The sequence below is a fragment of the Perognathus longimembris genome, chromosome 2, assembly GCF_023159225.1.
Source record: "Perognathus longimembris pacificus isolate PPM17 chromosome 2, ASM2315922v1, whole genome shotgun sequence".
Classification (NCBI taxonomy): domain Eukaryota; kingdom Metazoa; phylum Chordata; class Mammalia; order Rodentia; family Heteromyidae; genus Perognathus; species Perognathus longimembris.
Window position 1 is genome coordinate 101589462 of NC_063162.1, and position 17709 is coordinate 101607170.

Here is a 17709-nt window from a genome sequence, read left to right on the forward strand (position 1 = left end):
TGCTCCTTGTTCCTGCTTTGCAAGGACACAGAGAAGGCTGCATCCACACACTGAGAAATGGCTCTTCACCAGACACTGAGTGTGCTGGTACCTTGGATTCCCAACATTTAGAATTATGAGCACTACATTTCTGTGGTTTATATACTATCCTGTTTATGGTATAAGATTAAGACTTTTATGATCTTGGTGATTCACAATATATCACTTTAATTTAAGAAAGTAAGATTCTCAACCTAGGCCCTTGGCACTTTGAGAATTAAGGAATTAAAATAATCTCCTGAATTCTGCAAATCTGATAACTCTTTATCTTTTCATCTCCTCCTTCTCTTTATTTTATCTACTTCCTTCCTTCTTTCTTTCACCTTTTGTCCTTTCCTTCCCCCCTCTCTTCCTTCTTCCTCCCATTGTTTTTCTCCTCCTTCCTTTACCTCCTCTTTCTCCTACCTCTCTCTCTCCTTTCCCTTCTCTTTCTCTCTTTTATCCTTCTTCCCTCCCTTCCTCCTATCTTCCTTCCCTCCCTTCCCACTCCCTCCTTCCTTCCTTCCTTTTTTGGTAATCTTACCCAAGTTTGCAATTGTAAAAGTCCTAGCTGATTATCTATCTATTTATTTATCTACCTATTTATTTATCTATCATCTATCTATGGTCCCTTTCCAAGTACCTTTTATTCTAATCTGTAATGAAGTCTGAACATGGCTGCACTGACAATTCTGATTCAGGTAATTGTAATGATTAGTGAGCTATCTCTTCTGGTTCCCTGAGGAATCCCCACCCACCATTCTGCAATACACAGGACTTTTTCCACTTCTCTTTAGAACTTTCAAGTGCTTCAAAAGATGTCAAAAAGAACTTGAGCACATTTTCCCCCTTCATCAAACCAGCTGGTGAGGAAAGTCTTATATTAAAGAGCCTTAAGCAATGTGTAGGCCCGATCATTGCTTGTGCAGCTATGGTCCAAGAGCCTTGACTTTGGCCCTGTAATGCATGGGCTAAGGTGGGCAGGGAAGGATCCCCAGGCTGCGGCACCTGCTTCCTGAGAAGATGCATGTGCAAGCCTTTTAGAAAGGGTTTCCAGGGAAACCATATAACTATTCTATTCTTTTCTCTAAAATTTATTAAGCACTAAACGTGCCTGCTAGTGCCTGGGGTTCTCATTTGAAATCAGAAGCTGCTGAAGGAAAGTGTTTGCCTGAAACACACCCACATACCCTGAAATCATTTTCATGCTTCCCTCACTAAATGTCAGCTGCATACTCAGCTTGAAATTAAATGGCCTGGGTTCATTTGTGGGGTGAAAGACAGGGAGGATTTAGTCTGGGACTAAATCCAATGGGACTAAGAAAGTTGCTTTTCTTCCTTGCTATCATGGTGGCTACTAATGAATGACACTCATATTCAGATAGAGCAGATGTGTCATCCTAATTTGGTCATATGTATGTTCATCTGTGTGAATATGAGAGACTATCTTCATGTGTTTGTGAATAGACAAGGAACTCTTGAGCAAGAAAATCATAGAAAACTTATCCAAAATATTTCTACACATCTTCACTGATAGTAAAAGACTTTGGTCTGGTACTTTGCCCCTGTTTTACTGTGATTGGGGGTAGACTCTGGAAACCATGTTTATATGAGGTGATAACCTATTCCAGGTCATAACTGATTGACCTTGAGGTTGATTCCTAACCAAGTTGAGACAATGCAATTAGAATTGGAATGCAAAAGTGATTATGGAAATTTAAACAAGCTCATCAAATCATAGGGAAGGTGACAGGCAGCCATGTTTAACCTCCTGCTGTTCAGTCCAAAGAAGGAATGTTCATACACAGGGAGAGAGAGGCTGAAGAACTCAGAGAGAACCAAGGGGGAAGAGAGAGTTTGGGAGTCAGAGTTTGGAAAAACTTTTGATGGATTCTAGGTCCTGTATCTCCACTAGGGAGGCCTGGGTGTATTTTCTGAACCAAGGTTTTGTTAGATAGATTTATGTCCTCAACATAAAGCCCACTTTCTTCTTCAATGAGAGTGGTTTCCTTTTACTCCCAGCGAAAAGGTCCCTTTGTAACACTCAGTTTTTCTACAATCAGCTTTTCTCCCATTTCTTTCTGAATGGTTCTGGTTTGTGGATTGTTGGTGTTTACATGTTTGGTTTAAGCCAGTGTTGAGGTGACTACTGGCACCACAAAGATGTCTTCCTATGCCAGGTTCAGGTTCTTCACACTGGGTGTGGCTGGGTGACCCACATGGGAATGCTGCTCCCTCATCACAGAGTGCTTTCTAATGGAAGCATTGGTGGCATTTTTATAGAACTGATGTAGCACTCTCCTAAATGGGATTGGTGCTCTTTTATAAGAGAAACCGTCAAGAAGATTCAAAGTTTTCCCTAGGAAGGAGACTTTCAGGCTTATGAAGATGTGGGTAGACATAGAAGGAATCTTTGTTCTCATCCTGGCTCTGTCTCTTCTTTAGCTAGAACACAATCTGAAAGACCTGGGAGTCAGACTTGGCTTGCCCAGGGATGAGGCATAATTTCCTACTTCTCAGGTTCTTTTCATTCTGTTCTCATACTTTGTTTATGAAAAAGGAGTTTGGATTTCTAGGTTCTTGCCTACTGGATAGTGGTTGGAATATACAGAATATATATGAGCTCTGGATGTAAAAATTCAGAATATGTGTTTTATAGTCCATTGGTGGATATGGCTGTCTATCCTTGTTATGACTTGAATAAGAAATATCCCCTATAGGCTTCTGTGTTGAGTGACATAGTGGAAACTTTGGGAGGTGTGGCCTAGTTGGAGGTAGGGTCACTTGCATGGGAAATTGGGAAGAAGGAGATGGGAGATGTGTTTTACAAGGTTATACCTGGTCTCTTACTACCCATCTGCCTCCTTTCCACCATGAGGTAATTGTGACCCTCTGCCACGTTTCCACAGCCACAATCCTCTGCCTCACCACAGGCCCAGAAACACTGAACTACATGATGGAAGACTGAGACCTCTAAAACTGTGAGGCAAATAAATCCTTCCTCTGTTAAGCTGTTTGCATCAGGTATTTGTCATAGTGATGCAAAGGTAACACACATGCTAACGTGAGATCATGTGACTGTTGGTTTGCCTTAAAATGTTACCTAGGCCTTTCAGTTACCTGAGGAATGAACCCAGCCTCCTCTGCTCAGGCTTGAGACCTTTTAGATTTGTCATGTCACTCTTAGCTTTCACTCTTTTGCCATTCAGCTGATATTCCTACTGTGGCATTTTACTGTAGTGTGTGTGTTGTGGGGGGTACTAGGGCTTGAACTAGGGGCCACAAGCCCTTGGCTGGCCTTTTCATTCAAGCACTCTATCCATTGAACTATACCTTCATTCCTGGCTTTCTGGAGATAAGAGTCTCTCAGATTTGTCTGTATGGGCTGGTTTTGACTCATGATCCTCAGATCTTAGCCTCCTAAGTAGGACTACAGGCATGAGCCATGAGCACCCAGCTCTTAAATTTGTATTTCTTGGCTCACTTTGCATTTCTGTCCTTTGTTGCCCTTGTCTTTCTACTTTTACCTTTATTCCATCTAGAATTCTTTGACTTGCGTATTTGGATTCTATTTATATCTCAAGATTTAATTCAGATGTCTCTAGGAGACCTTTCCTGGACCGAAAGAACTCTTTAGTCAGAAAGAACTCTTGCCATGTTGGCATTTTTGGCATCTTCACCTGTCTTGTCTTCCTAGTCAAGAGATCCAACTTTATATCCCTGGCCCACTCCCAAGCTAGGACAGAGCAGGCTTCAGAGGATGATGGATGGATGACAGATGAAGGTTTGGTGCAGGCTTTTCTGTTAGTCAGCTGTGAAGGTACCTGATCATACCACCAGGGGGTGCCTGGTTGTGTTTGCTCTCTTAGGCTCACTAGCATATCTGAGCACGGTGTACATATAGTAGATGCCACATAAAGGTTTGCTGAGTGGAGTGCATTTGGTCTCAGGAGCTCTCAGAGTCATTTGTATGCAGGGTCTGGTAGCACTGACCCAGTTCCAAACACTGATTTCAGTGCTCCATCCGTGACTGCACACAGCCTCTTCAGTACTGCCTCATCGCCTTATAGGCTAGTACTTGCCGCCTGAGTGATTTGTGGTGCAACTGGCTAAAATCTAGTTGGCGGCAAAAGGAAAGCAAATAGTTCTCCAGGCATGCAAGGTGTTTGAATGCTGATCATAGTCTTTCTGTCTTACCATTGAAGATGAAGGGCACTGACTGCTGTTAAGAGAGTGGCAGTTCTGAGCCTGGGGCTAGATTCCCTTAAATATTTCTTGATTCCATTCATGTTGATGCTTGTACTGAATTTGTGTCTTTGGAGAAACAAACAAAGAAATCTTGGAAGTAGAAGAGAGCGAGTGAGACAAAAGTGGGATTATCACCTTCAAAAGCATGGTCCGTGGGGGCTCCCCTCTTCACATCATCATTGTCATCATCACCTGAAAGCCTCTGGTACATCATCCAGCTCCAAAACTGTGGACAAAATCATCTTACAAAGTGGGATTCTGTGGTACACTTAGATATCGGTATAGATGTAGATAGATGGATAGATATAGCTACAGATATAGATAGATAGATAATAGAGATATGCAAACATAGGATTGATTATATATCTAAGTGAAACACATATGACATTTTGTTGGGTCTTCATATTTATTGGTACAATCAGGTTTTAAGGTCTGATGGTTTCCTGAGAGGTTGAAACTGGCAGACTTTATACACATGAAGTATTTTCTCAGGCTAGTGGCTACAGCTGCTGTTTGTAGATCTTGGTGGTCAGACTCTGGTGGTTTTGGATTTGACTGACATTTTTAAGCAACTCTCCTGTCCCAAGCACTGTGTTTAGTTTTTTTTCTTCTTCATATTCATTAATGACTGTGCCTTCTTTAATCTTCAGAATGATTCAGAAATGTAGGGGCTATCTATTTATACATACAAATGATGCGCAAATTTAGGGCTTACTACGATCTTTATTTTCTCATTCTTTCTGTGGGGGAGGAACCCCAGCACATGCTCGGGCTGTGGATGGCTCATCAGGCTCCGCTGGGAAGAGGGCTTGTTCTCCCTGCTGTGCGTGTTACTGAGGAGCTGGTGGCTGGCAGGCTCCCTGGGTTCCTGGCTACCTAGACTTCTCTACAGGGCATTCCATGACATGACAGATGGCTCCCTCAAAGCTGAGAAAGTGAGAACGAGAGAACTAGAGATGATCAGTAAGATGAAAAACACCAACTTTGATAACCTAATCTTGGCATCATATCACCTTCTTGATATTTCATTCTTTAGAAATGAACATAGCAAGAAAATCAGGGGGCAGAGATCATGGTGTACTATGCTCCCTCCACCCACAGCATCTGCTTTATGTGTGGTAGAGTCTTGCCATGCCAAGTAGGGTCAGGAAGTAGCAGTCTGGGCCTCCTTTGGAAGCTTTTAGGAAATGCAGACTCTCGGGCCCCAACCTAGACCTACAGAAGCAGAATATGCAAGGCAGGAGAGCCATGAGCATGTTAACATTGAAGCAACCCCGCTCCAGAAGGTGTTCTTTCTGTAGTTCTCTGCTGACTTCAGGTGCTACTGAGCTCTTCTGTTGGCCCTGCTAGTCGTTCGCCTTTCAGCAGTAGTGGAGAATGTTGGGTTCTCTCCCTGCACTATTTCAAAAACAGAGGAAACAAAGCCTCTGAAATAAATGCTTCCTATCACCCCTTATCTTGTATGAATTGCAACAATGGGTTTCTCAGTCATCTAAGATACGGCAGGCATCAATGGCATGGATCATCACAGACACAAGATATTAAAAATGAACATTGACATTTGGCTCCAAAATGAACTACAGTAGAGCCATGCAGAAAACGAGCCTCCCCACATAATATTTTGTTTAGGCAACATAGACGAGCCATGATAAAAATATGCCGGTGGTTCTCTCTTTCTGGAATAATGGAATTGCCCTCCCGCCCTCCCTCCTTCCTTTCCTCCCTTCCTTTGTTCCTTTCTCTTTCTTTGCTGGTACTAGGGCTTGAGCTCAGGGACTCATACTCTAACTTGGCTTTTTTGCTCAGGGCTGACAATCTACCACTTGAGCCACAACTTCACTTCTAGCTCTTTGCTGGTTAATTGGAGATGAGTCTCATGGCCCTTTCTGCCTAGGCTGGCTTTAGACCATGACCCTTGGATCTCAGCCTCCTGCATAGCTAAAGTACAGTGAGATACCAGTGCCTAGCTTGAAATGGCTGTTTGACTATGGTGGTCAATACACAAATTTTACATTTAATAATTACTGACTTTTATGTAAATTAATTTCAAAAAACTGATTTTTAAAAAGTAAATGGGAATTAGTAGTATTATCAATTGATTGTAGTTCTGTCTAATTTTCTTTAGATTCAGAACTGAGGAATAATTTTCACTGATTAGAAAAACTCATCAGCAAACGATGCTATTTCAATTTCTTGGTCTCTGATGTTGGCAGAGAACGGAAATTATTTTTTCCTTTGAAGTTTTATTGAAAAGATACCATGCAATAAAATTAAGATTTCCTTCCTTCCTTCTCCTCCTTCTCTTCCTCCACCCTTCTCTTCCTCCCCATCTTCCTCCCCCCTCTTCTCCTCTTCCTCCTTCTTCTTTGCTTTTTCTATGCTCAAGTCTGACACTCTATCACTCAAGCCACAGTCTCACTTCTGGCTTTTATTTTTTTTTGTCATGGGGATTGAACTCAGTGCCTGGACACTGTCCCTGAGCATTTTTGATCAAGTCTAGTGCTATACCACTTTGAGCCACAGCTCTACTTCCAGTTTCTAGGTGTTTATTTGGAAATAAGAGTCTCATGAACTTTCCTATGCAGGCTGACTTTGATCTTTAATCTGCAGATCTCAGTCTCCTGAGTAGCTAGGATTGTAGATGTGAGCCACCAGTGCCTGACCTCACTTTGGTCTTTTTGATGGTTAACTGGAGATAAGAATCTCATAGACTTACCTGCCCAGATTGGCTTTGAACTGATATCCTCAAATCTCAGCTCCTGAGTAGCTAGGATTATCAGCATGAGCCACCAGCACCCAGCATTTAAACACATTCACAAACTTTGTTTGCCATACTTTTGCAAAACTGCTCTTGCTCCATCTGGTGCAGACTTAAATGGATTGTCCCCAAAGTGCTGACCTGTGTCCACCCCACATACTAGAGACACATCTTGTGAGTCTGACTCCTTTGAGTCTCCACAGAATAAAGGCATCAAGCCCATCTACTTGATGAAGGCTACAGATGGTTCCTGCTATTTTGAGCAATTGGTGCCTGAGGAGTGGCTTTCCAGAACCATGGATTGTGCAGAGCAGAGCCTGGAATCTGCCAGGACTTGTCAGCTGCTTTGTGTCAATGCTCAGGGGCCCCCCTTAGCAGTTAGTTGGCTGTTGTGGTGATTAAAGGAAGGTGCACCATGTGTGGGGAGACACCGGAGGAGGTAGTTTGCTCTCCTTACCCCAAAACCTGGTGATGGAAGGCACTGTTCAGCTTTTTACATGGCTGGGAATTGTGGGTGGATTTCTCTGCCAGACGCTAAGAGAGTCATCTTAATTCTTCAATATAAGTGAGATCATCTGAATTTGGTCCTTAGATAACTGCCCATCGTCTATGACATACAGAGAAGTGCTGCTGAGGTGTTACAAATGGACGGTCATAACTGGGCACTGATAAATCATGCCTGTAATCCTAGCTACCCAGGAACTGAGAATCACAGTTCAAAGCCAGCCCAAATAGAAAAACCTGAGAGGCTTTTATCTCCAATTAACCCACCAAAAGCTGCAAGTAGAATTATTATTGCTCAAGTGGTTGAGTATCTGCTTTAAGCAGATAAAGCTAAAGGACAGGGCCAAACCTTGAGTTTAAGCCCCAGTGCGACCACAAAACAAACAAACAAACAAACACAAGTGGACTAACATGCCTTGGTATGTCCCTGTACCCTCAAACATCCTTCCTGTCACAGTGGCAGGGGCATGATGCCCCCAGAATCACAACCAAGGCCACAGAAGAGAAAACATTTACCAAAGCAGTGGGCAGTGAACTTTAGGCACTCCTACTAATGAGCCAAGTGCTTAGAAAAGAACCTAACATTCAGAAGGGATGAAAACCAGGCTGTTTGCACCTCTTCAGGGACCACAAACATGAGCTAGAGAGCCCAGCATGACCACATGCTTGCAGAGTGGGGAAGATTTGCAAGGCAAGGCTTCCTTACTGACTGCCCCTAGTAGCACCCCTGGGGGGCCCCCCTCCTCCACAGCCTTGCAGTGGTAGGAGAGAAATCACAGCCAGCCTCTGAAGGAACAGATCAAATTAGGTACATTTGGGTAAAGCAGAAATCTTTCACAGGGTCATTTTTATGCTCAAAGGTTCTGATACTGGCTGTGGTATCAGCACTTGATAATTGACTTCGCATGACTTTTGTTTTCCTTGAGAAACAATTTTTCTGAGCTTTTAGTAAGGCATGATATAAACTAAAGTATATGAAAACAGCATTTCTTTTCCCAAATGAAAGTACTTAATTGTTTTCCTTTTTGGCAATACTGAGGCTTGAACCCAGGGCTCCATGCTTGTTAGTCAAGTACTCTATCACTTCAGCCACACCTCTTGCACTAATTCTTTCCCCTTCTTGTTGAGAAACTCAAATAATAAAGGGAATGTCCATTTACTCCAAACCCAAAAGAAAGAATGTAAAGTATAAAAGAATATAAAGGGTAAAAGTCATCATTAACAGCATGTGGTATGTAATTTTCTCTTAACCTGTTAGTATAAACCTACTCTTATCTTGAATCTGATCTTAGTGCTATGTTGTTCTGTGCCCACCTTATTTACTTTTCAATATACTTATCAATAGATCTAAATGGATGCAAATACAATTTGATCTACCTTACCTTTTTCTTGGCTTCACTGTATTTTTCTATAGAGGTGGGATTTAATTAATCAATCCTCTAGGTATAGACTTGTAGGCTGTTTCTGTTAATTACTATTATTATTTCAGAGAATGCTGATAAACATTTTTGACCATAAGTCTTTGCAATAATTTCTGAAGGATAAATTCTTGGATGTGGAATTTCTGGATCAGAGAAGAGTTACCTTCTCAATTTTGACAAATTTTGTTAAATTCTCAAGCATGAATTTACTAACTCACATTACTTTCAGTGTGCAATAGTATCCTCTCTACTCAGTTAGAACTGTTGAGTAGTGCCCGTTTTTGTTGGGCTGAGGGAGAAAATGAACTTAAGTTATCTCTATTTGCATTTGTTTAATTAATAGCAGCTTGTGGTTGGTTGTCTTATGGTTGTTGGACATGTGCATTTCCCTTTTTATAACTTCAATATTTTAGAGGAAGTATGTCTCTTTTACTATTGAGTTATTAGAACTCACATGAAGAATGTTATCATTCTCACATATTTAACATGTAGTGAACTCTGATATAAAAGAAAATATCAAACAGGTTTACAATGAATACAAATTGTGTTCTTATTCCCCCAAGGAAAAACCTTCCAGAAACTGTTAGTTATTGATGCCAACCTGTTCTATACCACAAACTTGGTGGTTTAAACCAATCAAAAGATGCCCTTTCACAGTCCAGGAGGCTAGATGTCTGAATCAGAATGTTGGCACTGCCATGCTCCCTTACAGGTTCCTAAAGGAGCATCCTTCTTTGTCTCCCCCAGCTTCGGTACCTTCAGGTGTCTCCAGGCCTGTAGAAGCATCATCCTAGTCCTTACTTCCAGCATGTGGGGCCTGCCCTGCGTGTCACTTCTCTGCTTATAAACATACCATTCCTAGTAGATAAGGACTCATCGTAATGACCTTATGTCAGGTTTACTGCATGAGTAGGACCTATTTTCACAGACATCAATATATCTTTAACTTCCAAGAAACACCAGTGTATTATATAGACTGTTAAGGTAGGGCTTGAGTTAGTTTTGTTCCATATTCCAGTTCCCAGTTCAGTGTACTGTGTCTGGTAGGTAATGAATTCTCAATAATAATATCTTCCTAGGTACTCAGGAGGCTGAGATCTGAGGATCACAGTTCAAAGCCAGCCTGGGCCAGAGAGTCTGTGAGACTCTTATCTCTAATTAATCACACAAAGAAGCCAGAAGTGGTGCTGTGGCTCAAGTGGTAGAGGTCCAGCCTCGAACAAAAAAGAGCTAGAGACAGTGTCCAAGCCCAGAGTTCAGGCCCTGGATTGGCCAGAGACAAAACAAAACATATTTGAGCTACAGGACTATTTGTACTTTTAAACATTAGAAAAGGGCTGGGAATACGGCCTAGTGGTAAAGTGCTTACCTTGCATACATGATGCCCTGGGATCGATTCCTCAGCACCACATATATAGAAAAAGCCAGAAGTGGTACTGTGGCTCAAGTGGTAGCGTGCTAGCCTTGAGGAAAAAGAAGCCAGGGACAGTGCTCAGGCCCTGAGTTCAAGGCCCAGGACTAGCAAAAAACCAAAACAAACATTAAAAAAATACACTCAATGTCAGATTATGTCTTTTATTTAAATAAAATTATCATTAAAATTGTAATTAAAAAGGGAGGATGTTACACTGTGTAGGAGAGACCATCTCAGTTTTCTGGACAGGTGCTCTAGAGAAGTGGGTGTGCTTTAAGTTTTTCTGCCACCTGTCCTGAAATGAGTCTTGGAGAATATTCAGATAAATACGCAGAGTAGAATTGAATTTATCAAAATTATTGGGTTGAGACCAAGAGTGGTGGTATATGCCTATGATCTTAGCAGATGGAGACTAAAGCAGGAGGATTATGAATTCAAGGCCAGCTTGGGTTAACATAGTGAGACCTTGTCCCAAAAGACAAAAAAAATGTTTTAGGTAGGTTGACTAAAATTCAGAATAAACAAACAGAACCCTTAAGAAATCCCAACTTATTTTATTTTCTTCATATTGTTGAATGTAATTACCAATTTATCACATAATCATAAAAAGCAGAGCCTACCAAACCAAAGATGAGAATTTGCTCCAGAAAGGTACTTTTAAATTGTTGTATTTATTAAAAAATTATTTTTAATGAATTCAGGCTTAACAGATTCCAAATTATGGCACAGATTTACAGCATTAAATATATTTTAAAAATAATGAATCTCCTATAAAAAGTATACTTAGTATAGAATTTTCTGGAGGTCAAAATGTTTTTCCTCTGCTTTCTCCAAAGTACTAAACAGTCCAATATAGTCTTGTGGAGATAGTTCTAAATATGATTGGGTACTTTTAGTCACTATTGTTTCAGTCCAAGAGAAAACCCTTAGGTCCCAGTGTAAAGCTTCAAATAGGAGATATTTAAATTTGAACTGAAACAGTATTTTTGCCCAGATACTCTTATCTAGCCTCATGCAGACATAGTCTATATGTGCAAACAGGCACCAAGGCCATTAATTCAGGTACGTATCACCAGTTGTATCTGTCCTGTGTCATCACCCATGGCCCCATATTCAGAAGGGCACTATGGTTGGTTTAATGCTCTGCTGGTCCATTTCAAGTTTCTTAATTATTTTGGAGCAGTAGTCCCCACATTTTCAATTTGTATCGGATTCTGACACTTTTGTGGCCAATTCTAGATACACGTAACACATGATTTGAGTTTAATTCATCTGACTTGCAGTCTGTCTTCTCATTTCACATTGAAGATGGAGTTATGGGTTGTTCCCTAGTGGAAGCATCACCTAGCTTTGAGAACATTTTCATAGGTATAGAAATTGTTGGTCATGTAATTCAATGGTAACAGTAAAGGAATGAAGCACAAAAACTTGATTTTTATCTGAAAGTCTATAGAGTTAAATACAGTCTTATTGAGTATGGAAGAATAAACCATATTGTGATGTGTGTGTGTATGTGTGTGTGTGTGTGTGTGTGTGTATTTCATCTTGAAGCTCTTCATTTGAAGAGCAAATGTATGTGTGTATATGCCGATACACCAAATATAAATATATTCTCTCCAATTCTATTATCATCAAAATAATTATTTCAGCAATTCAACTGAAGTCTTTGCAAGGTCTGAGCTTGCCTATGCTTTAGGCAAGTGAAATATCTCCTTTCAAATTCTAAAGCACTGTTCTCACTGTGTAGGGAAACAAGGTCTAGAAAATGCCACACAACACCCCAATTTCTATTCAGAGAAATAAAAAATGTCATTATGGGGTATGGTTCTCTGTACAGAAAGACAGAGGGGTGGAGAGTTTAAAGGATAAGTTGCCAAGGGGGAAGAGTTACTTGCTGGTAGCTGTGAGCCAGGGGGTCACCTACCCAGGGGCAGGCCGTGCAGAATGTCCTTTACTGACTGAGCATTAGAGTCACCTGGAAAATGTAGAGAATGATCCCTGGGCCTCATCTCATTCTATTTAAATTATAACGAAGAGTAGGGTACAGGCAAGAGTATCTTAAAAAGGGTCCCTGTTGATTTTTATTTGCAGCCATAGTTAAGCACAGAGGGGAAAAAAGAAAAGAAAGAAGAAGGAGGAGGAAAAAGAGGAGGAGGAGGAGGAGAAGGAGATGAGATGGAAGAAGGGAAAAAGGAAAAGGAGTAAGAGGAGGAGGAGAAAAGAAGGGAAAAGTTTCTTAGCTGTTGGAGGTAGGAAGATGGATGTCTATCTGCATAGAGTTATCTTGTCTCAAAAGAACAGAAAAAGAAAACAAAAACTTGAAATGGACTTCATCTCTGTTTTCCATATTCATAACTCTACAGCAAAACCATCAGAAGAAGGCAAAGGCATGGATCCAGCTATTCCTCCCCACATTGCTTCATCTTAGCTGCACAGGACAGTGCCACAGAAAAGACTAACCTGCTCTCTCTGCTTGTAGCACACCCATAACACCTACAGACGTGAAGCGGGCACATGGAAGCATCATTTCTGGAATGAAACACAGGCTGTAACGATCAGACCTTTTAGAGACAAATTTGAGAGCAAATTCTGATGGAAACAAAGGTCATCGATTATTCTAAAGAACTTCCAAGCCAGGTTGCCTGTGGCTCAGACTTGTGATCTTAGCTATTCCACAGGCTTGGATCTGAGGAGTTCACACATGAGCCACTGGCACCCTCTATTCAAACTAGGACACTTTTGAGAGTGAAAAATGGCACTACACATGATCAAGTTGAGCAACAGTCAAAGAAAACTGAGAGTGTATAATGAAACTTTATAGTATTTAGCTACTTTTATCTAAACTTTTGTTATAGTTTAACATTCAAAAATGCACTAGTCATTTTAAAAGCTCAAATTGAATCTGCAATTTCTATCTTGTCTCTGTACATGTTTATTGTTTTACCATATTTTATTTTTGTCAAATTTCATCATCTGGAGCTCTTTTAAAGCAATAGTTTTAACCGAATATTTCAGTTTTTTGGTTAATAATGCATGTGCATATTTTTCTTACACATAATAATGCACTTCCCATTACAAGATGGATTTAGCTACATGTAAAAATTAAAAAAAATGTTTTCTAAAATAAATAAATAAATAAAGCAGACTCTTACCTCCAACTTGCCAGGAAAATGCCAGAAGTGGAAGTGGAGGTATGGCTAAGTGGTAGAGAGCAAGCCACGAATGAAAAAGCCATGCAAAAGTGTGAAGTCTTGCATTCAAGGGCTAGTACCAGCATAAGAAAAGCAATATATATTCATTTTCCCCCCACCATGTCCTATTGAAATCCAAGTTTGAGGTCTGACATATTGATTTGAAAGCTGGAGAACATTATGGTGTGTGTGTGTGTGTGTGTGTGTGTGCGTGTGTGTGTGTTTAAAAAAAACTAGTCCAAAACATTAGGCTGAGTGTTTCTCTCCTTGTTTGATACCAAGAACAAGATGTAGGAACCAGTTAAACTGCACTGTCCATCCTTTGTCTCTGCAAACTTCAATCTGATCAAGGAAATACTTTTTAGCATCCTCTTCGTTTTTCCCCACGGTCAGGGCACCCCGGATATATTCGATATCCTCTTTGCTGGTTAACTGGGGCATGCCAGTCATCAGCATCATGGAGAACAGGATGATCAGTAAGTTGGTGTGATGGCGAAGGGCTAGGTAAGCCTTGACGCAGACATCCTGCATGGAGGAAAGGAAAACGCTGTCACTAGGGCTCCAGCAAACTGTAGGCTGAAGACTACTGGGCTGCCCTGGAATTAGAATGGTGTTACCAACCACAAGGGAAGCTATCATGAGCCAGGTGGGTCTCTGCCTCAGCTGAAGAACTTGACAAGAACATAAACTCATCTCGGCAACACTTGCACTCAAGGACAACTAGTAGATTCAGGTAAGTTCCATCTTCTCTCCTTCTCTACATTTTTAGTTCAGTCTCTTTCCTAGGTACTTGCAGTAGAAGTATCTGCACAGGACTGGGGTTTTGAACACCATACTGGAATTAATAAACTTGGTGTAAACAAACATAGCTGAGACTGAGTTTTCATCTTTCCATGTGGTTCTCTTTTAAGCAAACAGATGAATTGGCTTTCCACTGATTTCCAAAACAGTTAACTTTGAAATTTTGATATGAACTCTGAATACAGAGTGTGAGAGAAGCTTCGAAAATGTGTGATGGTTGCTGCCTCCCCGTCAAGCCTGGAAGCAAGTGATTCAGGTGAGTGAGTCCTTCTTACTAAACAACAGGTATGATTAGGTCAGGTAAATACTTCCAAGCACAGGGAAAGGTAGAGGGTCCTCAATTTCATAACATGAGACTAGCCCGGCCTCAACAGCATAACTTCTAAACGCATCACGTCAAAGAGGACCAAAGTTAATATAAATACACAAATACAAATTTCAAATGCTTCAAATAAAAGCTGTATAAAATATGGCAAATAAGATCCATGCCAAAAATGCAAGACTTGTTCATCAGGAGAATAATTGTATTAATATCCATCCCTGATTTTTAAAAAAGTACCATGTAAATTAATATGAAACAGTGTGAAGAATTATCTGATCCTGTCAAAATAATTCTACATAATGAAATGCCAGAAGAGAAATGAACTATAAGATCAGCAAAGTGAAGAGAAAATGGTATTTGTAAATGACATAATGGTCTTCCTTGGGCACTGAAAGGAGGAAACAGTCAATGTTATTTGAACTAGCTTTTACTAAAGCCTCTTTTCAAAGCAGAATTTAATAAATATAATGTTGAAAATAGGAGCTACCAGTTGGAGAGTACCATGGAAAAAACAGACTTGGTGATGAATGGTAACCACAAGAACATGACAGGTTTGAGGACTGACATGATGTTATGTAGCTAGAATAACACACATAAAACCATGCAGAACCCATTTTTAAGAAACTCAAACTTTACCATGTCACATAAAAGAGAACTTAACTATATGAAGCCACTTAGCATGCTTCTCAGAGATTAAGATGTTTGTTTGCAAGATGTGAATTATTGTGATTAGTCTAAAAACATAATGACATTTCAACAAAAATCCGTGGTTTAATTTTATCCAGAACAATTGGGGACATTTTGAAATATCATAGTCATGAAAACTAATGCTTGTCATAATTGATACTAAAACATTTTATACAACTATTGTAAGGTCCACCCCTGGGAGTCATGCAGATGCTCCTGTTTAAGACTATGCCCAGTACCTGTGTTACCTAGGTAACTGGCACACCTGGAAGCAGTTACCTCCTCCTTCTCTGAGGTCACATCCAATCCACTTGGCCACACCTCCCACCTTTCTCTATATAATCCGGCTCAACACGAGTCCCTGCACTCATTCCTTTTCTTTCTTACTCTCTCTTGCTCTTTTCTCTCATTTCCTTCTTTTTCTCTTCTTCCTTCCCTTCTGTCTCCCCACACCTCCATTCTGTGAGAGCTGGCAGTTTGTTTTCCTCCCAATAAACTCCTTTCTGCCTGAACCATGTGGCAGGTTTCCTTCCCAGCAAATCTTACAACTATAATGTTAAAGAATAGTGTGAGCTGAGTGTGGTGGCTCATGCCTGTAGTTGGAGGCCAGTCTGGTCATAGAAGTTCTTAAGACTCCATCTCAACTAATATGGTGGTATGTGCCTGTCTTCTCTAGCTACATGGGTACCCATAAGCACAAGTAGGCAGATCACAGCCCGGGGAAGGCTGGACATAAATAATGCCCTTCTTGTATCTCAAATGGTAGGATAAATGCCTTTTAAGTATGAGGTTCTGAGTGCAATCCCCAGTAAGTTTGCCCCCAAAAAAGTGGTAAAATGTATTTATTCTTTTCAAAGATAGAATTTTGTGAGGCAGAACAAAAAGAGTGGAGGCCTAACTAAGAACATAGTAAATATAATATATAATAAAGGTTATTTCTCAAACTGGTGGGGAAAAGATTATGCAATTGAGGCTAGGGCAATCATTCTGGAGAAAGTGTTTACTCCATGATAGACACTAAAATAAATTGTCAATGAATTAAAGAGGTAATTATTTAATTAATCATGCTGTGGGGAGGCATTTAGGGAGAAGACTTCGAAGAGGGAAAGAAGTAGAGATTACAGAAATCTAAAGGCATTGGTGGGAAAAAACTGATCAGCAATCATTAAAAGAAGGTGATGACAAAATAAAAACCTATTTGCATCAAGACAGATCACTCTCCCAGCCCTGCTACATAATTCTTAGAAATCTCTTAAGAGAGAGAGAGAGAGAGAGAGAGAGAGAGAGAGAGATAGAGAAATAGTGGGCTAAAAAATAAAAATAGGCCAATGAAGCACCAGGAAATGAGGGTGTGGGTAGGGCTGAGAGGAGAGGAATAGATGAATGAAGAGAAAGGGTGAGGGGGAGAAGGTAGTCACGAATTTAATGTATATACTGCAAAATGAAGGTAGGTGAGAGAAGGGGTGGGTTGGGAAGGATGGGGAAGAACATTGAAAGGGGTGGTATTGGTCAAGATGTGTTGTATTTATAAACTGCTTTGATGGATGACAACTCCTTTGTGCAACTACTTAACAATAATTAAAAAATTCAAAAAAAAGCACACTACTTAAAAAATAGGCCAATGATATATTTTATTCACACTATAAAACAAAAATAGATATAAACCTATAAAACATGCAACTGTATTAGTAATCAAGGAAGTGAAACATAAATATGGAACTTTTCATCTGCAGAATGGAAAATTTGGAATATCTGTGTTTCAAAGATAATGCCCAACATGACCTATCGTTGGCAGATGGTGATGGGAATAGGTATAACTTGACCAGCACACCATTTCAAAACATGCATCAAAAGCATCATTTATAAGAAAGCCTATAAATAAATGTTATACAACTTAGCTGCAGTGGTAGTTAAATGATGCATTTGCCAAGACACACAGAATTTGTACCTAGAAGAGTACATTTTGTTGTCTGTGAAATATTCTTCAACAAACTTGATTTTTTTTTAATAGCCTTATGCTTTTACCCAACCATTCCCAGATTGATTTGGAAAAGCTCATGCGTTTGCAGCTATGAGAATGATAGTGAAGATGGATGTTGAATAAACATACATACAAGTGTTTGTTTTGAGAAGAACAAAACAACATATATGTTAACATATATGTTATATATTTTTCTGAATTAGCATAAGGTTTCTAGATAGAAAAAAGAATCCAGCTGTGATGGCTCAGGCCTGTAATCCTACCTACTGGGAGGCAGAAATGGGGGATCAGGACACAAAAGTTCACAAAACTCCATCTCAACCAATAGGCTGCTCATGGTGGCATAGAGGAAGCACCATGGCTG

The 17709-nt window shown here is 40.3% G+C and overlaps 1 protein-coding gene across 4 annotated transcripts in view; it reads right to left on the reverse strand.

Annotated features, from left to right (window-relative positions):
* Positions 1-13515: 13515 nt before the first annotated feature.
* The window catches only part of Pik3cg (phosphatidylinositol-4,5-bisphosphate 3-kinase catalytic subunit gamma), a 36205-nt gene continuing 32011 nt past the window's right edge, over positions 13516-17709 (reverse strand). For all 4 annotated transcript variants that reach the window (XM_048339814.1, XM_048339812.1, XM_048339815.1 and 1 more), the window contains one exon: positions 13516-14079. In XM_048339814.1, coding sequence (XP_048195771.1) covers positions 13801-14079 — 279 coding nt within the window. In that variant the 3' untranslated portion in view covers positions 13516-13800. The remainder of the gene's footprint in view (positions 14080-17709) is intronic.